The sequence below is a fragment of the Euleptes europaea genome, chromosome 2, assembly GCF_029931775.1.
Source record: "Euleptes europaea isolate rEulEur1 chromosome 2, rEulEur1.hap1, whole genome shotgun sequence".
In the NCBI taxonomy this organism is placed as follows: domain Eukaryota; kingdom Metazoa; phylum Chordata; class Lepidosauria; order Squamata; family Sphaerodactylidae; genus Euleptes; species Euleptes europaea.
This window is the reverse complement of record NC_079313.1, coordinates 28,003,770-28,031,489: the sequence shown is the minus strand read 5'-3', so window position 1 is coordinate 28,031,489 and position 27,720 is coordinate 28,003,770. Positions and strand designations below refer to the sequence as shown.

Below are 27,720 nucleotides of genomic sequence, written 5' to 3'. Positions count from 1 at the left end.
GGAATACTGCATAGTAAGGGAAAGATGAGTCATTAGGTGCGGTTTGGCTCTGGCCAGGTCTACAAAATGATGCCCACATTATGCCAGTTACACCAAGCTGCAAATCAGATTATGCCCTGCAAGTCAGGATATGTTTTTTATGCACCCTAAATGGCAGATGAGTAATATGAAGGAATGAGTTGCATCTCAGATAGTGTTACAGACGTACAGATTAATATTACCCTTTTTTTAAAGTGACTTTTATTTAGGAAATGTTTCAACAGTACAAACGATAAGAGAAGCCAGTACAAACCAGTCCAGATGAATATTACCCTTGATAAATGTCGTTCCAATACGTAAGACATCTTGTCTGGTTTTCAGGAAAGTTATTTCCCTTATACCATCCCACACACTCACCAAATATCTTCATGCTATCATCACTGCAATAGTCAAATTCTAAACCATCCTGAAATTGATGCAGCTGCCCCACTCATTCAAAGGCAATTTTAAAGGAAAAAATATTTTACTTATTTGGAAAATATTGTATACTACTTACTTCTCCATAATCTGCCAACTAAAACATTAAAATACTAGCAAGTAAGTAAAAAGAAGTCAGTCCTCTGAATTAGAAGTCTGGGTGAAGAGAAATTTTTTGGCTTGGCGCCTAAAGGTAGAAAAAGAATGCCAAAGCAATTTTTTAAACATCAGCAAAAGAGAAAAGACAATCCAGATAAACACGAACACAAGTGTTCTTCCCCTAGCATCTCAAAAATCATCACCATTCTATTTCTGAATGTTGAAAGAAACACTTAAATACAGATCTATGCTTGAAAACCACGGAACAATTAGGGGCATAATTGTCTTTTAATACAGGCATAAGGATCTGAGGTGACCACACAAATTCCTCTCTTCGTTCTAGTTTCAGTAGCTAAGGCTGCAGTCATTCCAATGCTGCTATGAAGGTACTGTATACATCTTGGAATATTATTAAAGCAGCAGCTGCTTTCAAATGTTAATACAAACCCACACTCCAGGAATATAGAAGTTCTGTAACTAAGGTCTTTTATGCATTACTGTTTCATTCTCCATCACCCCTCGGATGACTTCGGGTCTTTGTGTTGATCATACATGCCATTTCTGACCGTCAGATTGCCTCTCCCCCTGCATTTCCCTGCGTTTTGCCCGCATTTTCAAATTTGAGATAAAATAGGTCTCTGAAAACGCGGCCAAACACAGGGGGAGAGAAAGGGGACCTCTGGCGGTCAGAAATGGCTTGCATAATCAACACAAAGACCTGAAGTCGTTGGAGGCAAGCCATGCATAAAAGACCCAAAAAACTCTTTTGTGCAGCTGAAAAGAGCAGTATGTATCTAAGGCAAAATAGCGCCTTCCAGCAATTCATCGCTTAAACACAAGACCCCATTTCTAGATAGCACTTTTTTAATGGAAAACCACATTGGGTGGGGGGAGGGGAAATTGAAATATATGCAAAAATTTACCGACCTATCCAGCCTAAACCAATTCTACTGTTTTAACAACACAAAATGCATCATTTATAACGTACTTAACATATAAAATGGCAATGCTTGATATATTTATGGAATTTTACAGTTATAAATGCCTTGGTTTTCTACAAGGAAAATTCCAAATATACCCAATACTTGAGGAAAACCTGCAAGCGGAGACACCCTATGCTGTCTTAACACATGTACTTTAATTTTTGCTATCTGAAATATGGGAAAAAATAGGAGTGAAACAGAAAACACAAGCGTTATGTTAAATAACATAAAATATATCATTTGATCAGAAAGAAGGGTCACAAAAATGATAATAAATGTGCATAGCTAGCTGCAGTTCCAGCTAGATGCTGTCTTCTTCCTTCTGTGGCTACTGGTTAGAGATATCTCAGTTCTTGGCCTTTTGACTAAGATGAAAAGCAGTTCTCAACCAAACTTTCACAGTTTTCAATTCTGGGGCTTTGGTGCAGTTTCCTCTCCATCTCTTTCCAATCTTCTGTTCCCTCCAGTGAAGTAGGGAAATAGGCTACTTGTTACCCAATCTGTGGGTATGTGTGTCACACTGCTTTGAGGGAGAGGTGAGAAGATCATCCACAAGTGAAGAGTCCGGTGACAAGGGCAACAGACGGCATGCAACAGTTGAGAAGTAATGAAAGCCCTGCATGCTGCCCCTAACCTTCTAGGTGCAGAAATGCATCTTGAATTTAAGAGCTGTATGTGTCTACAGCATACCCACTTTGTCTTTAAAAGTATTTAACATATTCTAAAGAAGAAATATTTCATGCGTTTTTTCCCAGTACTCCTCCAAATTTCCTTTTTTCCCATCAAGCTTGTGATGGGGGAAAACCAATTTCCTCAAAATGTTCTGGATTCCCCCCATCCCGGCCTTCACATCTCTATTCTTTCACACTCCCTTCCCTCCGACTCCCCCAAGGCAAATAGTTTTGGTTTAAGAAACCTTTGATCTAGCCACATTCTGTTGTGCCGTCAGAGCTGTGGCGCATCAACTTACAATTTCTTTCTTGCCTGCAAATCAGGATTCTAAACCAGGATTTAATCTGTGATTTACAATCTCAGTTTGTAAAGCAAGAAAAAAAATGGCGCAAACAGTAGCCAAATCTGGACAACACAACAGAGGGAAGTAAGGTGAAGGAGTTCCAAAACCAGGAGGGAAGGGGACAGAGGAATAAGAATAAACCGGGCTGACTCTTGTTAAACCAGAGCTTCTTTATGACATCTGAACACAGGCATTTTGTTCTAAGGACAGGTGGAAGGAAAATGAATGTGAGTAGATGTATGTGTGTGGAAGATGGGTTTGCTTTATATTTCCATGGTTTCATGTGACATGTTTCCTGTGAGACCTTACTGCAGTACTGGCCCGAGACATTTTAGTGATGGAGATAGAAAATCAACCCCTTAACCCTGAGCCTGGCTTTGGCCGGGGATGGTGGGCTAGAAATGTTTAATAAATAAACAAATACATAAATAATCTTCCTCCTGCTCTATAATATGGGGCCCAATCCTTCAGACAGTCATTCTGTGTAAGATGAGGTAGAATTTCAAGCCTCTGAAGAAGGATTGTGCTGGAGACCTTCCCTGTGGACTCTGCTCCATGGGTCGGGTTGGTCTGTCTCTCACTCTGACACCAGTAGTTGCACCCAAATCCCACCACTGCTTGACCTTGCTTTGTGATAGGGCTGTCTCTGTCCTTCAGCTTCAAACGGCAAACCATGTTCTGAGGCTAATTCATTCAGTTCAGCGAACCATTGCCTATGGTGACTCTCCAAGAATCCTCCATATTTTATTCTCCCTGTTGTGCTGCATCTCAGACCCACTGTTTCTGAAGATAATATTAATGCCTTGATTTCTAAAGTCAAGCTAATTACTTGTCCTTCTGACCCAATCCTCTCTATTAGACCCTTGGGAATCATTTTTCAGGCATAATTGACATGATTATAAATTTCTCCATTCTCCACTGGGAAACTTCCTTTGTGATTCTCTCACTCTGCTTTGTCCTATTTAAGATAAACCCTTAAGCTTTAAAATAAACCTTTAATAAAACTCTCCCTGAATATCTATCTCCTCAATCACCTGGCTTTCTTTCACTTCTTTCTCATTGCTTAGTCCTGTTACTTAATATGGATTATGCCTTAACAGCAGGGCTACGTTTGCATGTCAAGACCAGGATAATAATACCATGACAAGATACTGGATCCAAATTTTTCTGTCATATAAGAGGAAGAAGGGGAGGGATTCTAAAGTGCCAGGTACTTCTGACATCAGCCGAAAGGAAAACACAAATGTAATGATTTGAAAAGCTGAATCAAGGAAGGTGGAACAGAAATTGGTACCACATAATCTGGGACTGTTATAGCTGTGATACATTAAACTCTTGCATAAGCAGTTTCCCTTTTCAAGACATCTGGAGCTAGAAGGCTATCATGAATGCATCCTAGTGCTTCTGTGCTGACTTTCAAACCTTTCTCACTTTTTCTGTGCTCACTTTCAAGCTTTTGTCCACATTTCTCCCACTAACTAGAAAGCTATATTCTGCGCTTGCCCTGTGAAGGATCGGAGAGCACGTATGTTAAGTCTGAAGGATTTGTAAGGCTCACTCATGTAGCAGCAGGCTACAGTTTGCTGCTACATCTGAATCAAGCCAGGGAGATTCAACAGAATTTAGTATTTCAGCTTTTTATCCTGAACCACCAAGCAGGACTGATTTACAGGTGAACAAAAAACACAGGAATTGCACATGCAAACTGATGCTTGGAATAGCATCTATAGTTTGACTCCTTCACAAAACCCTCCACTGACTACTGTATTTCCGGTTTTCCTGAAAAAAAATGGGTCCATTATAGTATGTATGGATTTTTTTGAGGAGCTCTGGGGGGTGTTTTTCAAGGTAGAGTCACCAAATTAACTTTACCATGCTTTTCCATGGAGGATGGGGTGACTCCTTTCAGACCTCATAAAATTGGACCCTCTGTCCCAAACTTGACCAAACATTGTGCTTCATGCAAGGAGAGTCTCTTGCAGCTACACTGCAAATTTGATGACTCTACCTCAAAAAATGCCTCCCCCAGCTCATAAAAAAATTCCCATAGGAAAAAGCTTAGGGAAAGCTGAAGCCAAAAAAGAAAAGCCGAATACGTATTCGGCTTTTCAGCAATTAGCTACCAGGTTTAGGCTTGATTCCCAGTTTTAATATTCGGCTTAAATTAAACCCCCCAAAAAGCTGAAAAGGCCTGTTTTGGGTTTATTTTCGGTTTGGGTTTACCGATATGCACAGCTGTAGTCAGAATCATAGACGACGAAGAAGAAGAGTTGGTTTTTATATACCGACTATCTCTACCACTTAAGGGAGACTCAAACCCGCTTACAATCACCTCCCCTTCCCCTCCCCACAACAGACAAGTTGTGAGGTAGGTGGGGCTGAGAAAGTGTGACTGGCCCAAGGTCACCCAGTTGGCTTCATGTGTAGGAGTGGGGAAACAAATCCAGTTCACCAGAGTAGCCTCTGCCACTCATGTGGAGGAGTGAGGAATCAAACCTGGTTCTCCAGATCAGAGTCCACCGCTCCAAACCACTGCTCTTAACCACTGCACCATGCCGGAAGGGGCCATACAGGCCATCTAGTCCAACTCCCAGCTCAATGCAGGATCAGTTTAAAGCACCCCTGACAAGTGTTTGTCCAGCCACTGTTTGAACACAGTAATTCTGTCCTCTTCCTGTCATGTGGTTCTAGTGACATGTAACTTCTGGTCACATGCTTACATCTCTGTGATTCTTATGTCACTGCCTGTGAGTTAAAGGTGGGCATCAGGACTAAAATGTTTGCAGACTATGGCACTTCAGAGAGCTTTCCCAAAGACAGTGCCTTTGTATCTGCAACCGCACTTAGCTCATAGACTGTCTCTACTGCTACTAGCTGAACTGACCACCGAATGCACAAGAAGTGCATGCCTTGATGGGAAAGGAGGTAAATATTTTCAAAAGGCGATCAGTCATAACAGAACACACTTTCCATTTCAAACAAAAAGAAAATGCAACAGCCAGTCATCACATCTCTAGATTTGTACTTTCTATCACAGTTATTTATTTATTTACTTACTTCATTTATATGCCACCTTTCTCCCCAACAAGGACATAATTCTTCTCTCCTCCATTTTATCCTCACAAGAAGCCTGTGAACTTGGTTAGGCTGAGAGTGTGTGACTGGCCCAAGGTCACTTAGCAAGCGTCTAGGGCAGAGTGAGACTTAAAACCTGGGTCTGACACTACACCACACTGACTCTCCTTTACTTTCAAGGAGAGCCAGTGTGGTGTAGTGGTTAAGAGTGGTGGTTTGGAGTGGTGGATTCTAATCTGGAGAACCGGGTTTGATTCCCCACTCCTCCACATGAGCGGCGGACGCTAATCCGGTGAACCGGGTTGGTTTCCCCACTCCTACACATGAAGCTAGTCACAGCTCTGTTAGAGCTCTCTCAGCCTCACCTACCTCATAGGGTGTCTGTTGTGGGGAGAGGAAGGGAAGGTGATTGTAAGCCAGTTTGATTGTTCCTTAAGTGACAGAGAAAGTCAGCATATAAAAACCAACTCTTAACTGATATTTGAAAAATGAAGACTGCAGGAGGCTAAACAAATATGGTCTGTCTTTTGCTATTCAGTAACTGCTGACAAAACAGATTGTGGCTCCCCCCCTCCCAGTCCCACGCAGGGAATGGGTTAAAGGCAAAAATCCCTCTGGAGCTCAATTATTTAAAGAAGCCGGCAGTTTGCTCTTAAAACAAGCCACTGGGCTCTGCATGTTTACATCACTATGAATTGCAGGAAACTGCCAGTAGGTGGCGGTAAAGACTAATGTTGACCTCTTAAAAGCATAAACATTTAGTTTTAATGGGTGGCTCAGAGCCAAGTCCTTATAACCCAGAAATTTGCTTCTAAGTGCTGTCATCTGGGTGCTTCAAGAACCTCACAGGCGAGGTAACAGTGATGGCCCTCTCTGATTTACTCCAGAATCTCATACTGCCAATATCCTGCTTCTATAGACGTAAGTTTCATTTGATCATTATGGTTAATGATTATCCATGGACCTTCTATGAATATGCCCAAGACTTAAAAATAAATAAATCAATTTAAACTATTGGCCATTGCCCACCACTAATAGTGGAAAGTCCTGTCAGGTTACAGCCAACTTACGGCAACCATATAGGGTTTTCAAGGCAAGAGACATTCACCGGTGGTTTGGCATTGCCTGCTTCCACTCGAGGTTAAAAAATGCTCTCCTTTCTTGCTGATAAATATACATCATATCCTAAGGGGAAATTGTTTACTGCTTTTATGGATCTTAAAGCAGCTTTTGATAACATCTCCCGCCGCAGAAGGCTTTGGGACCAATTATTACATCTGATTGTTTCTTTGCACACCTCAACTACCATGAGAGTAAGATGTCCCATAACTGGTCATTTCTCAGATCTGGTCCCGGTTACAAATGGAGTTAGACAGGGATGTATCCTGGCCCCTGATCTATTCAACTTCTATCTTTATGATTTACCCAAAAAATTGCAAGCAAATAATTTCCATGCTCCCAGCCTGGCTGCTTATTCAATACCAATTTCACTTTATGTAGTTGACACAGTGCTTCTTTCCTGCTCGAGGCTAGGATTAAGATGTCTTCTCCAAGCCTTTGCCTTGTACTGTCACAACAATCTGCTTACGATTAATTATGTGAAATCAAAAGTCATGTGTTTTCAGAAATATCCATTACGACAGAAAGTAAACCACTGGGTTCTGGACAGGCATAGGACTGAGCAAGTGCTGAACTTCAACTACTTAGGCTTTTATTTAGCCTCTTCCAATAAGTGGAAATCTCATTATTTTCATCCTCGAGCCTACTAAAGCACATCTAGATATCATGAGATTCTTTTATAATTCAAGAGGGCAATCTATCCCATTAGCTCTGGAAGTCTATAAGGTAAAAATTAGATCTTACCTGTTTTACGGAGCTCCAATTTGGTTTCCCGCACTTTCCTCTAAATTTGAATCTTTGCAATCAAAATTTTTATGGGTCATCTTTCAAGTGCCTAATTATATTTCCAACTCTCTCTGACTTAAGAGGCTGGTCTTGGCTCCATCTCCGTTAGCATGGAAAGCCATGGTGAAATTCAGATTTTTTCTATTAGATCAGGGCCTTCTTCTTGATTTTTTTTAAATGGACTGAGCTTTGACCCTTTTGTGTCCTCTTGGACAAAGACAGTAGACAGAAGACTTTCAAGTTTACAGATTTCATATCCAAGTTTTCCCTCAGACCTCCCTTCAGTAATGAAGCAGATGCTTATAGATTTGGAACATAGGGACCATCTTGGACTATGTGGTGATGCCAAAAGGAAATGTGCACCCTCTTTCTGGGGACAGAATACCCCATCTTTTCCAGTGCTACCAGACTACCTAATCTTAACCAGTCCAATCTTTCAAAGATTTTTCTTCTTGGCCAGACACAATGCCTTACCCCTCAACAAATTATTTGGCAGATTCCTAGATAGCCCAATGGAACAGAAAGTCTGCCAATGTGGAAAGGCAAAAACAGAAACACCAATTTTTTATTCAGTTGTGATTTATATTCTTCGATAAGATCTTCCCTTATTGCTCCATTGATTTCACACTTTCCTGTTCTCACAACTATCATTTAATCTATCTGCTGTCATTTAATCTATCTAAGGCTTTCTATCTGTACTTTATTATTTAACGGCTGCTTTGAAGCAACACTGAAAGTTACAAGCAAGTTATGCTCTTTTTGCACTGGAACTGGCAAAATTCCATTATCAAAATATAGTGATTCAATTATTCTTGTGATCCCAGCACCTAGCTAAAGCCCCAAAGATGCCATCCTGTATGTGGAAGTGTGGGGTCTTTGCTCAGAGAAGCATGTTTTCACACCAGAAAAGTGAAATGAAATCCAAGGTTTTCTTCAGAAGCTTTTGTGCAACCAGAAATGGCAGGATTGCTATAGAACCTACTTGTCACATTGCATTTGTCAAAAAACCACAAGTTGCTATTTATATTTGGTGTCTGGCTTTTCTGGAGTTGAATTGAGTGGCTACAGAAATATTCTTTACCATCTAGATTTGCAGCAAGTTGGGTGTGTGTATGGATTTTTGTTTCTGTTACTGCCCATTGTTTATAGAGCTTAGTTCATTGGATTGCAAGCAACAGCCCGAGCTTAGATTGCACAGAGCCAGGGCTTAAGCTTGCTAGAGTCCTTGCTGGACCTCCTTCCACCCAGTGCAACAGAGATATTATATTACTTGCCATAATTGTGCTCCACAGCAGGTGGGAGTGGTGTGGGTAATGGACCACTGGAATCATGAGGTTGAAAACACTGCTGCAACCAACTCTTTCCTGGTCTTTGAAGTACCAAAGAGCTTGCAGTCCTTTTCATTTGTTATGATTTTGGTGCTCCCATCTCATGCACCATAACAACATTCCATGCACAGGCTTCCAAATAGATGTGTTCACCATTTTGTGAACATTGTGTGCATTATTTCCTATCTTCAGTATACACAAATGCAATCACTAACAAACTGTGTTTCCAAATATATGTATCAAAGTAGGAAAATACACATGCTGCTCTATTCACACAACATGGCAAATACGCCTATGAAGAGGATTGAGCATAGTGTGCTGTCCTAGTACTGGAAGCAGAAGCACCAACATTGCAATGATTGAAAAAGGTTGAATATCTGGGTTGGAATCTGTCCATTTTTCTAGGGATGCATTACACATTATGGACAGCTAAAATTAAGCAGTCGTCTCCTTTTCATGCATAGAGAATGCCTCAAGTAGAGAAGAAATAAAGCATTAAGTCTGCAGTCTTTTCACCTTGATTAGATGTCAATATGAAACAGAGCAGTTAATATTAAGACCCGAACTGATTTTAACAGTATGGAACTTTCAGAGGAATTAAATTCTCTCTCGCTTTTGCAGGTAAATTTTAGTAAATAAGCCATCAGAGGCAAAACGGAGGAGAGATTCCACTGTGTACATCAGAGAGAGGGAGAAAGAAGGGAGTAAATTATTCACAGTCCCTTGCCTGGCAGTTCTGAGCCTTTTCAATCTCTGCCCTGTTCTCAACTATGAGTAAAATAATCATGACAATTTCTGATTCAGTCTCTAATAAAACCAAAGCATAAACCTCTCATTCTTTGAGGAACAGTAACAATAATGTGTGTGTGTCCTGCACCTTAGAGGCAGAATGTTGAAGGGGCAACTTGCAGTAGGCCTGGATGGCTGCTGACCAGGTGAGCAGGAAGCTCATCTGCTGCCCTCGAAGCTCAACCGTCTCAATCCAGTACGCTATGGGGGGACAAGGTAATTGTTTATTCCCTTTTGTGGGCCCTCAATGTGTTAGTTTACTAATTCTCACCACCTGTGATAGGATATTTGTCTATATCAATTCAAAGTCTACAAAGAGACAACAATCCTGCATTGTTGAGCTATAGCTCAGAACCTCCCAGAATTCTGACATGGGTCTTCTTTCCCCTTTGCTTGCTTGTAATGCTCTCACCACACATGTCAGGGAAGCACTCTGCTCATACTGACTACATGTGATGGTTTCTCAAGATAATTTTTTATACATGGATAACTCATCCTAACTTTACAAGCTGCTACCATTATATTGTGTGTGTGTGTGTTTGTACCCGCTGTATAACCTAAAAGCAATAATTATTTTGCTTTAAAAGTGTGAACAGTGGTGGGGAATTGGCTTGTAGTGTGTGCTGATAATTTTGGTAAAGTCAGAAGGCAATGACAATGACATAAGGCGTAAGTAATGACAATGAATGCTTTCAAAATATACAGCTTTTTGTGTAATTTACAGCACAAGCCTGTGTCCATTTACTCGTTTTAGCCCAATGATTTTCAGTGGGCTTGGACAGGAGTAACTTAGCATAGGATTGATCAATTAATATGCATATATCCCCCTCCAAAAAAGATTGACTGGGAAAGATTTCCTCCTACCACCAAGTCTAGACTGCCACAGACCCATTCATAAAAACTCCCTTACAGGATAAATGGGCAAGCCCGGAGTGTACCTTGAAGAATGAAAAAAGTCTTGCTTGTAACTTTCAGGTCTCAGCAAAATCCTGCATGAGGCACGAGAACCTACCAAGTTATTTTACCTGGAACAGGGAATAGAATACTGTTACTCCATGTAATCTGGAAAGTGCAGCTTGTCCCATGGCTGCATATATATTTCCTGCTCCATCTTCCAAGGTGAAACTTCACAAAGCCATCAGAAGACTATCACACAGAACAGGGCTCCTTTCCAATTGGTTGCATTCACCCCCCTGTCCCTTTCACCCCATGGCTAGCCATGCCATTGTCAGGAAGAAGCGGCAGACCCTCTCGGGCATCAGAAATGAAAAGACATCTATTCAAATATGTAACCTAGCCCAGACTTTTGTGTTTCTTGTTGTAACTAATTGTGCAGGTACTATGAAAAATATTGTCTGGGAAGTTCCTGAGAAATAGGACTGCCAGAATCACCTTCAAATTCCTGCTCAGTTGGGGCCATGGGACATGTGGTGAAAGGGTGCCTTTTTCCTGATGTGAAACAGTTGGATGGGGGGAGATCTTTGGCTTATCGTGGAAACCCATGTGTAGCCTGTGGTCCTGACTTGAACCAGGCACTAGAAATTGAAATCAATTCGCAATTCACGTCTGTTACACAGAGTAGACACTCTGGAACCAACCTGTGTACCATGCAATGTATGAACACAGGTGGCCTGAGAGTACTGTTGAGGCTGGATCCCAAGGCTTTCCAAAAATCTAAGCTCTGCCTTGACAGGTTAGTATAAATGGCAAAGTTCATTCACAAACTCAAAGCCCAGCAGCAGTTAATTGAGGGACTTGGAACAGCAACATAATGTAAATAAATAATAAAGTGGCCCCCTTTACCCCTTTACAGGGGAGGGGGCCAAAGCTCAATGTTTTGGGTGTATAAAGACCCAGGTATTTTTGGTTAGAAGTTCTCAGGCACAGTAAGGGATGTTCACAGAGCCACTCCAATCAGATAATGCAGTGCTAGGCTGAAGGGACCAATGAGCTTACTTGGTACGAAGCAGTCAGATGTGAGTTCTCTTCAGTTCCTGTGTTCATTTCTTGAATATGTCACCTTACCCATCTACAATCTGATTCTGTAAGGATCACGAAGGACACCCTCTCTTTTTTCAGGTTTTAGCTTGGCACTGTAATCCCCATCATGCATTATGTATTCATTTATTTACTTATTCTAGAGCAACAACATCAACAATTGACTGCAAACTAAACATACTCTTTACCTTCTCCGCCAAAAAAAATAAAAAAAAAAACTTCAAAAAATAATGATAATGCCAGAGATACTCTATGCAGACAGGAATGGAGAACACTGTAGCGAGGGAATCTAAGATTCGGTATGAATTTTAGATTTTAACATTGATGTATTACAGTTCTATAAAATTAAACATGACAGCAATAATAAAAGTCACACAAAGACTTAATTTGTGTATTCTTCCCTAGCTTGGCTTATTCCAGTTAAATGTTGCAAAAAGAGCTGATACGTTGGTGATAGACAATTCCCATTTACATTTTACTGATATACACTATATATATCTTATTTGTTATTATATTTAATTATTCATACTTAGTGGTAACATTCTGGTTCCATTACAGGTTTATTCAGAAAAGAGGTTTCAACTATTTCCTTGGTGAGTACCCTGGGAAAGTGTTCTTATTGGAGCTTGGTATTTATACCCACTTAAAGTTATGCTTCTTACTAAATTGTTTGGGAAATTGCTTTAAGCTTTTTGGTGGACTGCTGCAGTCTTGACCATTGCCATAGATCTATCCCTGGTAACCATTAATTCCTCCCACCACCTCCTCCCAACACTTCCTTCCTTTCTAGCTCCAAATGCGGAAATACATATCCCCCCCCAAAACATTTCTCCATTTAGTTGTAAATAGAACGTTACAAACTTGAATTTTTGTAACAGAGAAATGCAATATTTTTTGTTGCTGTGGTGATATACTTAACAAGAAGCAATTTATCATTGCAAGCCTCTTTAAGTTTGTGACCACTGGACTAACTCTACCTAGAAACCACAGCTGGAAACAGATGACTATTTTTTTCCAGAGACTTTGAAAGAGGAATCACCATTTGTAGTGTATACATTCATCCCATTTTAGTAAACTTGCTTTGCAAATCTTCGTACGGTTCCAAAACCTGATTGACCTGAGGCAATGGGAAGAAAACAAATCTTGAGAACTTTCTTCTGCAAACACTTCCCACTCTTTTTAAAATAAAGTATGCTCATCTCCAGCCTTATTTTGTGGGTCACTCAACTTGTCCTATTGCATAACTAAGTCTTTCATATAAGTTCTATAGGCGTTTGGGGTTTCAGGGGACTAACTCGACTAAGAACTCGTGTTGTAGAATTTGTCCCAGATTTTGTTTACAGGATAAACACGACCACTTCTGACAAGTGGTGGCACAGAGGAAATGAAGCAAGCACCAGACAGGAGAACAGTTGCCTCCATTTTAATTCTAGACAAAAAAAACCAGGCTACATTGGATTCTGAAGACATAGGGAACCCTGTAGCATCCAGTAACCTATAATAAGACACACATATTCAGGAAATGTCATATGGAATGATTCATAAGGGAACTTCACACAGTTATCCTTGCACTTTCAGGCAATCTCCACCCCCACAAAACTATGTGAGGGCATCAAGGACAATAGAGAGATGCAATAAATTTTAACTTGCTGTCGTGGCTGCAGTGTTTAAATTTGGACAGTATTAGCTATATCACTTACGATTTCCCCATGTGAATTCTGCTTATTCTTATTTGTATGTTGGGAAATAATTTCCCACCAACTGGCTTACTCCTACAAGCTAGAATTCAACATTTTGGGTAATTATACACCTGATGAAAGATGGGGTGCCTCCACACTGGGAAAAAGGAGGTAACCGCTTTCTTCCCCACAGTACAGCTGTGTTTTCTTTCCTCTTACTTGCAAAGGTAGACCACACACTAGAACCATGACTCTCAAAACGGGAGACAGGCACTTGCTATGGAAACATGGTCTCTTTGGGTTTCCTCATCCCCAACAGCCGCAGCCTATCCTGAGACTGTAGTCAAACACAGACTCTGGGCACTGAGCAAGAGGAAGGCTCTGGAGGTGTTCCTTCTTCTAGGAACAGAGAATCTTGACTGCGGGATGGCATGGAAGGAAAGTAGCAGAAGTCGTCAACAGTCCAAATGACATGTGTTGGAGATCAGCGACTGACTCTCCCAACGTGTTTTCGCAATCTAAACTGATCCTCATGTAGTTTTCCCAACAGAAACCTGGTACCCCAGTAGAGAAAGAAGACTGCTACTATGCCTATCTTCTTTCGCTACTGGGGCTAAATGCAGGTCTGAGGGGTTCATTTAAAGGACAGTTAACCGCCTCCTTGCCCCACTGCCATGGTTTCAATCTGAATCAAATCCTACAACTGTTTTTTCATGTCAACTAGCATGTTCAGAGACCCAATCTCAGATCTTCCATATGACATTTCCCTAACTCTATAAGCAGCTAGAGGCTGTTCCAAGCTTCGTAATATCATGGGTAGACTGAGAGAACTAGGAACACTGAATATTTTTAAAAAGTGGAGCAACCTTTTCTCTTGAGGCAGATTATCTTGGAACTATCATTTTTGAGTGTTCACAGCGGACTCTCTAAAAAGATTTTTGATATTCAAAATCAGTTAAAGACCAACATCTAAAAAACTAGCAAACCAACCAGACTCTTTCCAGTGCCAACCAGGCTCCCTGATTAGTTGTGAAATTATGGTAAGGTTCTCTTAATGTGGGAATTTGTGAGATCAAGTCCCCTGTGGAGGCAGTGGCTCCCCAAAGAAGAAAACAGGGGCTGCTGACTACCTCAACACTTATCCGGCCCTCGCCTTGCCCCAGAGGCTTCCACCCCCTTTTCCAGAGACTAATACAAAGGTGAGTCAACACACTCTCTCATTAATCATAAATAAATAGCCGGGGAACAACTGGGATAATATAACAGAATAAAGAGAGCAGGAAGGAATGTACAGACATAACAGAAAGACTGAAAAGTTAAAATCAGAAATTTAGTCTAAATACGGAAAGGAAAAGGAATTCAGTGAGGATGAAGGAGAAAAGGAGGGTGGGGTGGACAGTAAGATTCCTGAATATACCATTTCCTAGAGGCGTATGCTCCGCAGCTCATCTTACAACATGGGTAGCTCTTATCTTAAGCAAGGATTGTTGTTACCCCATCATTTAAAAGGCACCAAAACCACTCTTCAGATGAACAAAGGTGGCCCTCTGAAAGCCCAGGGCATGAAGGCAATTCTTCTGTGCTTAATGGCTACTTAGGTACCTTGGAATTCAGAATCAATGGGCTTTCCCGCTGCCCCTATGCAATTGTTAGCTACAAGGCCCAGTGATCCAAAGGCTCTCTGTGACACGAACAGAGGCTGATATTTATCCAGTGAGAAACAGAGAATCAGTGGCAGGGAATGCTCAATGACACTTGTGGCCTATTGTCCTGATGGGTTGGTCTGTGTATGCCTCTGGGATTGAGCAGGCAATAGCTGAATATCTCTAATTCTAGCTGATTAACTCTAATTCAACATGAAAACAAAGATTTCCTATCAACAATTATTAGCTTGGAAAAAATCTTAGCGTTAATTATATTATAAATTCTACAGTGATTAAAATGAGTGTTTGCTTTTTAAATGGCAATAGGAGGATTTTAAAAAAATCCAGAGGGAAGCATTTTTTCCTGATGGCTATACTCCCCCACAAAACAATTAAGACACAAAAGAACCTGCCAGCCAACTTCTTCAAAAAATAAAGGCAAAGGTTTTTTTTTTTAAACCTTAGGATTATTTTACTCATGACAATATTTGTTAAAAATATTACATCTGCCTTTGAGAAGAGAGAGTATCATCTTTTTATAATATGGAAAAATAAACTCTACAGACATTCCCAATTGGCACACAGAGGCTTTAAAATAACATCCTCTCCCAATTATAATTCCAAAGGGGTGCTTTGGTTTCCCTCCCCTTTTGCTAAGCAATTATCCTTAAAACACTGGACTGTATGAATGGGTTTAAGACAAGAATACCTAAAAACAGTAAAATGTTTATTTTCTTTAAAAAAAACTGAGGGATTCAAACTGATTGCTATCACAACTTCCAAATGCGTTCAGCAAAGCCAATACTGCAAGCTTATTCCTTGACTGAAATACCTAGTAAAAGAAACTGGGTTTTTTCCCTTCAAAAAAATACAGATTTCTGCTCCTGCAACACCATATCCAGTATTTGTGTGACAACATGCTTTTAAACTGATAACTTCCTAGCACAGAAACGACGTCTGTCATGGCAAAAGCATCCCATCTCCAAAGGTCTATATTGTCAGTAATAATAAGGACTCTACGGCCCCGCTGGTGGTGGTTGACGAACAGGGTGAATTGGAAGGTTGAGCTGCTCAGTTATGGAAGGTTTCATATTAACCAGTACTGCAGCCAATAGAAAACAGGCCAACAGCTCAAGAGAAATCTACAGTGTCTCTCTCAGGTTGCATGTCAAAGATTTGCTGTGTTTCTGGGACCAGAGGAAACTGAAAAACCTGCAACAAGTTCCAACTAGCAGCAGCAGACACAGTTCCATACAAGCCGTTCTTCTTTTCCTTTAGCAATGTTCATTGTATGGTCATTAAGAAACACTGTAACTGAATGGAGCATACAATGTGGAAATGATCTTTTTTTGTCTTTTGTTTGTTACGTAGCACTGTTTATTTGAGAAGACTTCCGAAAAAGATCTCGACTGGACTGTAATCTATTTACACAGCAGTAGCATTCCTGTTCCGATTGGCAGAACTGTCACTATGTGATATCCTCTTCTTCTGAACAGTAATCACGACCCTACAGAGAAAAACAGAAACGAGTTAATATACAGAGAAGGAAAATCAAGGATATGCAGTAAAAATATGGTTTAGATATATACAAGTTCCCTTTACTTCTTGTAGCATTCAACCTCATAGTACTTTAAGGCAACGCCTACATCTTTGTCCCTTGTGGTTAGGGTAGACTGTGGGGATTGGATACCACATTAGCAAGACACTCTCTCATGGGGCGTAAGTCACAAATAGGAAGTGTTAATCCCATAAAGTCCACCCTAATCTCTTCAGCAGAGTGTGTGGATGTCACTGGGTGTGGGAAACAATCATATTATTTCAGATTTCAGAAAGGTAGCTGTATTAGTTTGTTACAGCAAAAACAACAGTGTTGTGGTAATTTGAAGACCTGTTGGTAAATTTCCCCTCCCTGTCTGTTTTTCATTTAATCTCCTTAACCGATGTTCAACTGACCTCAGCATTCTCCGCCTCCTAGAGAATGAACAACTTTTATCAGGCCTTAAGGAAGTTTTTTTAAATTCATACTTTTCAGTACACCTGAAGGTAGTTCTCTTTCAGTACTTTAATGACAGATAGTTAAACATGAAGTTTGCTATTAGAGGCAACAAGCCACAGTCTTGTGAGAAATCACACATGGGAGATGAACAATTCAAAAATTTCTTCCTCCAGGATTCAATATGTTCTCAGGGGCTCAAGAATCCAATTTCCCTGTTTCCCCCCCTTTTCAACCAAGTGCTCTTAACATTTCAAACCTCCTGCAGCGTGCACAATCCTCACAATCCTGTTTTGGCGTCCCCCTCATTTGTTAAATTTACAGAGTCACATTTTTCTACATACTGGAGAGTAGATTGGCAGACTGCTTTCCTGACTGGCATGGGGTATGGGGGGTCAGCCCTTTTACTGCTAGATGTAGAAATGATATTGATACAGACAGACACACACACACAACAATATATTGTCGAAGGCTTTCACGGTCAGAGTTCATTGGTTCTTGTAGGTTATCCGGGCTGTGTAACCGTGGTCTTGGAATTTTCTTTCCTGACGTTTCGCCAGCAACTGTGGCAGGCATCTTCAGAGTAGTAACACTGAAGGACAGTGTCTCTCAGTGTCAAGGGTGTAGGAAGAGTAATATATAGTCAGAAAGGGGTTGGGTTTGAGCTGAGTATTGTCCTGCAAAAGTAATGTGCTAATCATTGTCCTGTAAGTATCAAGATAATGTGCTAATGAGGATATGGTATGTTAATATGGAACCATTGTATCGTGAAGTGATCTGTTAATGTGTGTAATCCAAAGCTAATCTGCATGGCTATTGTTGAGTGTTGTCTTTGTTAGTCTGGAGGTTTTTTAGAACAGGAAGCCAAGCCTTATTCATTCTTAAACTCTCCTCTTTTCTGTTAAAGTTGTGCTGATGTTTATGAATTTCAATGGCTTCTCTGTGCAATCTGACAAAATAGTTGGTAGAATTGTCCAGTCTTTCAGTGTCTTGGAATAAGACCCTGTGTCCTGTTTGGGTCAGTCCATGTTCAGCCACTGCTGATTTCTCAGGTTAGTCAACAAGGTTTGACTAGGTTGATACTTGCGCACATCTTATATGGAAGACATATACAGCCCAGCATAAAATCTTGAGACAATCTTACCAGATGTTGGTGTAATTGGGAATATATACAACCTATTACATGCCCGGTCTGTTTTATATTGCCGGTATATGTATATATATCTGTAAATGTGTGCATGTTTTACATGGGTTTCAAAAAGACCACTGAGGAAGGCCATATAACCTGCTGCAAATATCCAGCAATACGAGTGTGGTTAGGCGCCATTTGAAATTTTGTGTTTTAAGTTTTAATTGGGATTTTATTATTTTAAATTTAGATTTTTATATTGAAGTAGTAATGCTTTTATATGATGTTACCCACTCTGAGCCGGCTTCGGCCAGGGAGGATGGATTATAAATCACAAAATAAACAAATAAATAAATAAAGGCCAAAATGCGTTTGGTATGTGGTTATAGATATCAACCACAGGAAATGCCATTGTGCTGTTTTAACATTTTAAAAATAATTTTAATCTTGACATAGTACTTCTAAATTATATATTTTCATTATTTATATATATTTTTCATCCCACCCAACTTTGGGTACCCAACTTCTGTTTTCTAGGTTGGCTTCTATTCCCCTCTTTTTTCTTCTACCTCTTCTTTAATTTGTTAGTGGCAGGGGACTTGTAAGAAAATGCAAGCGCATACTTCGGGGGAACAAATGAGTTTTACTGCTCTGCTCCAACCCAGAACCTACATCCAGGATCTGTCCAAATACTGGAATTTTAATTTGTTTTTAATTTCCAGGGTTGGTAACCTTACCTGGGAGGGGAGAAAACCTACCCCACTGCTAGGCCCAAGCCAAGAAGCACACAGACAAAGAGAGAAGCACACCCTCAGCAAGCCTTTCTGTGAAGAAGGATAACAACAAATGGGGATTCTCTTCCCACCAACTTTCCTCCTCTACCTCTTCTGCTTCTCATAGAAGTATCATAGAATCATAGAGTCGGAAGGGACCACCAGGGTTATCTAGTCCAACCCCATGAACAATGCAGGAAATTCTGAACTACCTCCCCCCACACCCCCAGTGACCCATACTTCATGCCCAGAAGATGGCCAAGGTGCCCTCCCTCTCATAATCGGCCTAAGGTTATAGAATCAGCATTGCTGACAGATGACCATCTAGCTTCTTCTTAAAAACCTCCAGGGAAGGAGAGCTCACCACCTCCCGAGGAAGCCTGTTCCACTGAGGAACTGCTCTGTTAGAAAATTCTTCCTAATGTCTAGACGGAACCTCTTTTAATTTCCGCCTAGACATTAGGAAGAATTTTCCCTCTCAGATACTGTGCCTCTGAATACGGAGGTTTCATTTAGCTATCATGACTAGCTGCTGAAACTTCCATCATCTATAAATTCATCTAATACTTTTTAAAAGCCGCTCAAAAAGCCATTTGTTTAGTGATAAGCACCATTTGAAGGATTTTCAAGTAAGAATCAGTCTCCTGAGAGTTGATTCAGTAGAGCACAGCAAATCGGACAATACTGAGAACAGTTAGCTGTGCCAGTTTTCATTTCTGCGTAAGTATGCATTAAGTTTGGGCCCTCGCTAGAATGAATTAAAGTTCAGAATTCACAAGCAGAGCGGAGCCGACCTGCTGTTTTGGGGCTGGTCTTAGCTTTCAAAGTCTTGCTGGACTCCCCACCCCAATCCCCCGTCAACGTACATTTCACTTCATTCCTTTTCACTAGCCTGCTGCCCGCTCACACCTATGGCAGCCCTTTGTGGCACAGTGACAGCCTGAGAGAGAGAAAAGAACAAACCCTTTTCCCATTTGCAAAAGGTTCTTGGGACTGGTGCCCTAGAAGCACACTGTTACTTGTCACAGAAGATCAGGTGACTAATGACTGGCGAGGTTCACTAGGAAGACACTTACCAAAAAACGACAGGCCAAATGTTCCTGGAAAAACCTCCCTCATTCCTACTTGTATCTACCCTAATGCTGGGGTGCTGCACCCCACATATATAAACTACACATTTGGAATGAGGGAAAAGTTTTTCCTGTCCTTTACATGAACCCAAACATTAGGGTCCTTTTTCCAAGGGGCCAGCAAGTCCTTGATTCTCAACCGGTTTAAAAATTCCCTGGACGCTGGAATTCCACTCAAACTCTTGCACAACTTTTAAAGCATCTTGTCAGCTTTCTGATGACTTTGCGTAGGCTGCGACAGCACTTGCAAAAAATGGAGAGTAGAGAATAAGAACAGGCGTGCTCACACACACACAGAAGCTAAGAAGTGAGCCCACGTCTTCCGGAAGTGTGACAAGCAGCTCTTTGGCACAGCCAATCTTTGAAAGCAGCTACTGTGGGGAAGGGCGATCATGGATGAACATATTAATTGAATTAAGAAGCTAACATAATGCCATATATGAATGTAGCATGCAATCATACACCCGACACACTGATCTGCTTTCTCTGACGTTTTCTGAGTTGCAATATGGATGCATATTTTCGCTTCTGATCCACAGCATGGGCATAAGAAACAAGCACCCAGGGGTGTTGAACTCATTTGTTATGAGGGCTGGATATGACGTAAATGTCACTTGGTCGGGCCGGGCCAAGTGTACCATAAAATTTAATGCCATGTCCGGATACACAAACTATAGACGACACAGGGAAAGCCTATTAATAAACTTATTTTTTACTTTATTTTTACATAAAATACAAATATGTTGAAAGCAATAACACTGACAGTATTTTCTTTTATTTAACAGTCTTTGATAATTGACACCTCAGGACGGGGGCGGGGGGGAGTGAGGTGGCTGCCTCATGGGCCAGATAAGAGCTCTCAAGGGGCTGGACCTGACTGTATGTTTGACACCCATGCTCTAACCAAAGCAACACTGAAGGGAAAGGGAAAATCTTCCAGACAGCAGGCTCTTGCTTTAGATCAGGGGTGGAGAACATCCAGCCTATGGGCCATTTGAGGCCCATGAAATCATTTGGTCTGGCCCTGCCAGAGCCTTGGGAGGTGAAGAGTCCCTCCTCCCGCCCCCTCCAACTTCAGGCACCTGAGGCATGCGCCCCCCAATCCCTTTGTCGCAGCGCGTGCCCAAACTGCAGCAAAAACTTCACCGGCTGGGGAGGGAGGCACAGCGGCATGGGGGGCTCCCGCTCCAGCTCTGCTTGCAGCCACCAGCCACCCCTGCCTTGCTCTCCCCCCCCCCCGGGCTGGCTCAGGCGGGCTGCCCTGGCCGCCCCCTCTGTCCCCCATGGACATCAAGGCCGTCCCCAACAGCGTGGCCACCATCAAGGACTGGATCATGTGCATCACCCAAGCTCCTGGGGGGGCATTTTTGAGGTAGAGCACCCAAACGTGCAGGGTAGCTTGCAGGGACTCTCCTTGCAAGAACCCCCAAGTTTGGTGAAGATTGGGTTGGGGGGTCCAAGGTTATGGGGTCTGGAAGAGGTCAACCCTCCCACCTCCATACAGAAACAGGAAGGTAAGAGTCAGATTATCTGGTTACTAATCGGCTAATGCTTGTCTATGGAGGAGGGAGAGGGCGACCTCTCCAGAGCCCATAACACTGGACCCCCTGACCCAATCTTCACCAAACTTGGGGGTTCATGCAAGGAGAGTCCCTGAAAGCTACCCTGAAAATCTGGAACCTCTACCCCCCCCCAAATGCCCCCACAGGATCTTTGGAAAAAATCCCCTTTGTTTGCTATTGTGGGAATTTTCAATCAGCCGACTTTCGCAGGATTGCATCTATGGAGTGAAAGTACATGTGAGTAGACATATGTGTGTGGAAGATGGATTTGTCTTATATTTCCATGGTTTCATGTGACATATTTCCCTCCTGCTCTATAATATGGGGCACAATCCTTCAGAAAGTCATTCTGTGTAAGATGAGGTAGAATTTCAAGCCTCTGAAGAAGGATTGTGCTGGAGACCTTCCCTGTGGACTCTGCTCCATGGGTCAGGTTGGTCTGTCTCTCACTCTGCCACCAGTAGTTGCACCCAAAACCCGCCACTGCTTGACCTTGCTTTGTGATAGGGCTGTCTCTGTCCTTCAGCTTCAAACGGCAAACCATGTTCTGAGGCTAATTCATTCAGTTCAGCGAACCGTTGCCTGTGGTGACTCTCCAAGAATCCTCCATATTTTATTCTCCCTGTTGGGCTGCATCTCAGACCCACTGTTTCTGAAGATAATATTAATGCCTTGATTTCTAAGGTCAAGCTAATTACTTGTCCTTCTGACCCAATCCTCTCTATTAGACCCTTGGGAATCATTTTTCAGGCATAATTGACACAATTATAAATTTCTCCATTCTCCACTGGGAAACTTCCTTTGTGATTCTCGCTGCTTTGGGGAGTCCTATTTAAGATAAACCCTTAAGCTTTAAAATAAACCTTTAATAAAACTCTCCCTGAATATCTACCTCCTCAATCAACTGGCTTTCTTTCACTTCCTTCTCATTGGTTAGTCCTGTTACTTAATAATGGATTATGCCTTAATAGCAGGGCTACGTCTGCATGTCAAGACCAGGATAATAATACCGAGACAAGATACTGGATCCAAATTTTTCTGTCACATAAGAGGAAGAAGGTGAGGGATTCTAAAGTGCCAGCTACTTCTGACAGCAGCCAACAGGAAAGCACAAATGTAATGATTTGAAAAGCTGAACCAAGGATGGCAGAAGAGAAACTGGTACAAAATAAACTGGGTCTGTTATAGCTGTGATACATTAGACTCTCTTGCATAGTGAACATAAGAACACTAGAGAATCCATGCTGGATCAGACCAGCATACTTTCTATAGTGGGTGTGAGTGCTATGGAAGAATCAACCACAAAGACCACTCACAACCTTTATTCTTCGGTGGTATCCTTTGTTGCTTGTAAGGGAGAGTCCTCCTGCTTTGTTTCTATTATGCCTTACATTTAGAACAGAAACAAATGCTGAAAATGAGGTTCCATCCTGACACACACTCCATTTCTACGCACAGTCTTGCAGGATTGTCCTCTTGCATTTTTAACACTGAGTTCAGACTTATGATTCTGTCCTAACAATGCCCGTTATTGCTACTGCAAATTTATCAATAGTTTCAGCCCAGTCAGCAGGTGTTTTAAAAAAACCTATAACGAGAAAGACAACCACCTTTGAACTAAACTGAAAGAGATGGAACTCCTCAAATAAGGAAGGGGGGGAAATCCAGAAGGCTCAGTTGCAAACCACTCTCTGCCAACCTTTTTTTAAAAACACAAACCAGACATGATCTGATACCTAGGGGCCTAACACACTCAGTATATACAGTGAGGGGAAAAAGTATTTGATCCCCTGCTGAATTTGCCCATTTGCCCACTGACGAAGAAATGACCAGTCCATAATTTTAATGGTAGGTCTATTGTAGCTGTGAGAGACAGAATAACAACAGGAAAACCCCCAGAAACCCAGAAGACAAAAGTCAGAGATTGATGTGCATTATAATGAGTGAAATAAGTATTTGATCTCTTTGCAAAAGATGACTTAGTACTTGGTGGCAAAACCCTTGTTGGCAATTACAGAGGTCAGATGTTTCTTGTAGGTGGCCACCAGGTTTGCACACATCTCAGGAGGTATTATGTCCCACTCCTCTTTGCAGATCCTCTCCAAGTTAGCAAGATTTCGAGGCTGATGTGTAGCTACTCGAACCTTCAGCTACCTCCACAGATTTTCGATGGGATTAAGGTCTGGAGACTGGCTAGGCCACTCCAGGACCTTAATGTGCTTCATCTTGAGCCACTCCTTTGTTGCCTTGGCCGTGTGTTTTGGGTCATTGTCATGCTGGAATACCCATCGACCCATTTTCAATGCCCTGGCTGAGGGAAGGAGGTGCTCACCCAAGATTTGACGATACATGGTCCCGTCCATCGTCCCTTCGATGCCGTGAAGGTGTCCTGTCTCCTTAGCAGAAAAACACCCCCAAAGCATAATATGTCCCCCTCCATGTTTGACGGTGGGGATGGTGTTCTTGGGTTCGTAGGCAGCATTACTCCTCCTCCAAACATGGTGAGTTGAGTTGATGCCAAAGAGCTCGATTTTGGTCTCATCTGACCACAACACTTTCACCCAGTTCTCCTCTGGGTCATTCAGATGTGCATTGGCAAACTGGCCTGTACATGTGCTGTCTTGAGCAAGGGGACCTTGCGGGCTCTGCAAGATCTCAGTCCTTCACAGCGTAGTGTGTTACCAACTGTTTTCATGGTGACTATGGTCCCAGCTGCCCTGAGATCATTGACAAGTTCCCCCCGTGTAGTTCTGGGCTGCTTCTTCACCGTTCTCATGATCATTGCAACTCCACGAGATGAGATCTTGCATGGAGCCCCAGACCGAGGGAGGTTGACAGTTAGGGTTAGGGTTGCCACCTTCTTACCAAGCTGCTTGTAGCCCAGTCCAGCCTTGTGCAGGTCTACAATCTTGTCCCTGACATCCTTGGTCAGCTCTTTGATCTTGGTGGCTAGTTTGGAATCTGATGGATTGATTACTTCTGTCGACAGCAGAACCGTAACCCTAACCCTAATCTGGCTGGTTGATAGGGGATCAAATACTTATTTCACTCATTATAATGCACACCAATCTCTGACTTTTGTCTTCTGGGTTTCTGGGGGTTTTCCTGTTGTTATTCTGTCTCTCACAGCTACAATAAACCTACCATTAAAATTATGGACTGGTCATTTCTTCGTCAGTGGGCAAATGGGCAAATTTAGCAGGGGATCAAATACTTTCCCCCCTCACTGTACTACATTTTAAAAAATGTGTTATCCAGGTTAGATTGCACCTTAGACCTCCCATTTTGGCTTGGAAATGCTTTGGAAGCGCCAGACATCTGTTTTTCCCCAAAACGCCTATACCATGATGTATTTCGTTATGTTGTTTCAAAACCAGCAATCCAAGGGGTGCATTCAGTTACATACGCACCAAAACACACATACCGAGCACGATGATAATATGCTGTAAATTGTTAGTGTGATAAGCCTCCTAGTTTGATCCAGACTTGAAACAGATAAAATGGAAACATTTTCCTAAGTAAGAGAATTCCTGACCCGTGAGAGGAATTCATACTAAATGCCCTGGAAACCACCAAAAAGGTTATATCTACCCAAGAGAGCTCAGAGGTTCACACCCTCTCTAGCAGGATTCCTTCTCTAAATAGGCTTGTTATACTGTTGCCCTGAAACAATTCTAGTACATAAAAGTCATTTTCTCATTTATTTTTCTAACTTTAAGGGATGCTGCACACATTGCAACGGGAAATGTGATTTTCCGTACGGTTACACAGTGCTGTTACAAAATCAGAAGCTCCCTATAGTAAGCACTCATGTCACACACAACTTTTAACACACATTTTACCCTGAATTAATCCAATGGGGTCCAATTTTAATTGGTAGGGAGTATACAATTAATTTTTTTCCAGGCTCTCTCAAGCTTTTGTGCAATGAGATTTCATTTATATTATTGTAAGTTCTCTCCCTTCAGTATCTTCAAAAAACTGAAAGAATCAACCATCTTCTCTGTTTGCCAACAGTGTAAATGATTATTGCAGCTTTCAGAAATGGAAAAAAGCCAACACCCGCAGCATAGAGCCAGCCACCTAAGGATTATGACCATAATGCAACAGAATGCGAAAGGGTGCTTAAAATGTATGCAATCCGCGTCCTTGAGCAAGCTTTACTACTCAGTTGTGGATTATGCTGTGGCCTATACATTTTACATCAATGCATATCAAAACTTTGATATAATTTATAGTAGAACCTGAGATTGAGTGAGGACTACAAGACTAAAACGAAAGACTCAGTGGCTTAGTTCAAATCCATATGCGAATTTCCTCACTGCTGCACCTCCTGGCCATAGGAATAGCTCTGCTCTCGAGCAAGGTTTTTTCGCTCTCTCAGACTTCTACCTTTGTATCTCTCCTCCTCAGTCCTCTGGACCAAATGCACAAGTTCTTCACTGGCTTCCCTGCATTGCTGCTCTTTCAACCACCTAGGTCTCCTATCCCCCTTCGCATGCTGCAGAACAGCTCAGCCAATGGCAGGCGGATACCCTTCTCTCTGCTCAACCAATCACCATCTAAGCCTCCACTGTCACCAGAAAACTCCCTTAATACATCATGCAACAGATTTTACCATTGCACAGGTAGCCATGAAATGAAACACAGTCTGTTCTGATGTTTTGTTTAGCCAATATGTTCATTATTAGGGGAGACATTTGCAATGGCAGCTGTGAGAATGAACCGGAAAGCCTACTGAACTAAATGCACAGAAGCAACTCTTCCATTAGAAAGGAGTAGAAAAGAGCAAGAATCCAGTAGCACCTTAAAGACTAACAAAATTTCTGGCAGGGTATGAGCTTTTGTGAGTCACAGCTCACTTCTCACAAAAACTCATACCCTGCCAGAAATTTTGTTAGTCTTTTCTACTGCTATAGACTAATACAGCTACCCATCGTGATCTATCTCCATTAGAAAGGAGATTCATCTCCATTTTGCCTGCTATTTTTAAAAAAGCAAAGCTCAATTGCTAAGCTGTTGTACTGCATTAAAAGACTTTCCAGCCTAAGAGAAAAGACAAGTGAAATAAGGAAATCCTTGGGCAAAAAAAAAAAAAAAGGAAAACACAAAATGTTCTTACAGAGTGCCTCACTTTGGCTCCTATCAATGCCATGTTCCTTCCCCCTGTAGAAAATGTCAGTTCTAAATCCTAGAAATAATTTGCATCTACTGATGTCGTAAGTGCAGTTCTCTACTGCACAAATAGCCAAAAGTTATTGTGTTACCTAGGACATTTGCTCCGCCCTCCTCAGTTATAACATGCTCAGAGGAATGTTTCAGTTTTCATAGCAGAAGGACAAAGACGAACCAGGGCAAGCAAATAATACAAAACTACACTGTCTGAGCTGTGTATCAGGACTCAGACTCCCAGCGGGTTTTGAGCTAGGAGTTAGGTGAGGGCTGAGCCACCGTACAGCCCTGGCCAAAGAAAGGAACAAAAAGGGAAAACAGCAAAAGCCACCAAGGAAGCGTCCTTATAACAGGCCACAGCAGATGATACCCCGTGTACCTATTTTGTGTTTTTTTGACCAATGCCACTACCTGCATTCATACCCACAAAAATTTCCAGAGCAGGATTTCTTGCAGGTCTGAGCCACAAGGAGACCTGTCTCTTGCTGGTTACAGACCGTCTTTGCCTGGCCCTGCCTCCACCAGAGCTACATCTGACACGGGACCTTCCTCTGGCAATATCACTTTCCCCACACTCTAAAGACTATAGGTTGGATCCAAAGGTTTCCTTTTGCTAACGGTGGAGCCTTTTGCAGATGGGACAAACCTCTTCCACTAGAGCAAGTGTCTTTGAGCTAGTGGAAGTCTCAGCTCAAAGGAAGGATCCACCAACAGTGGAACAGAACCTTTGGGTAGAACCCTAAAAAAAACCCTTTTTAAAAAAACCCCAAAAACGTCTCCTGAGCTGCTTGTCACATCTAAATACCCACCATAATCCTTCTGGGCCATTCCCACATACTAAGTGACCAACAAAATGTCGGTTTATCACCATAAGTTGATTCAATGAAGATGAATACGTGAATGTGTCAAAACTACAACTGGAATGTGCATACCATATCGTGTTTGTACGGCACCTTCCCCCCCCCCCAAATTTCCACAGTACTAACATTAG

The 27,720-nt window shown here is 41.9% G+C and overlaps 1 protein-coding gene across 1 annotated transcript in view; it reads right to left on the bottom strand.

Annotated features, from left to right (window-relative positions):
- Positions 1-16,331: 16,331 nt before the first annotated feature.
- The window catches only part of C2H1orf21 (chromosome 2 C1orf21 homolog), a 109,655-nt gene continuing 98,266 nt past the window's right edge, over positions 16,332-27,720 (bottom strand). Inside the window, exon 5 of the mRNA XM_056844308.1 lies at positions 16,332-16,477. Within this exon, the coding sequence (XP_056700286.1) occupies positions 16,439-16,477 (39 nt within the window). The 3' untranslated portion in view covers positions 16,332-16,438. The remainder of the gene's footprint in view (positions 16,478-27,720) is intronic.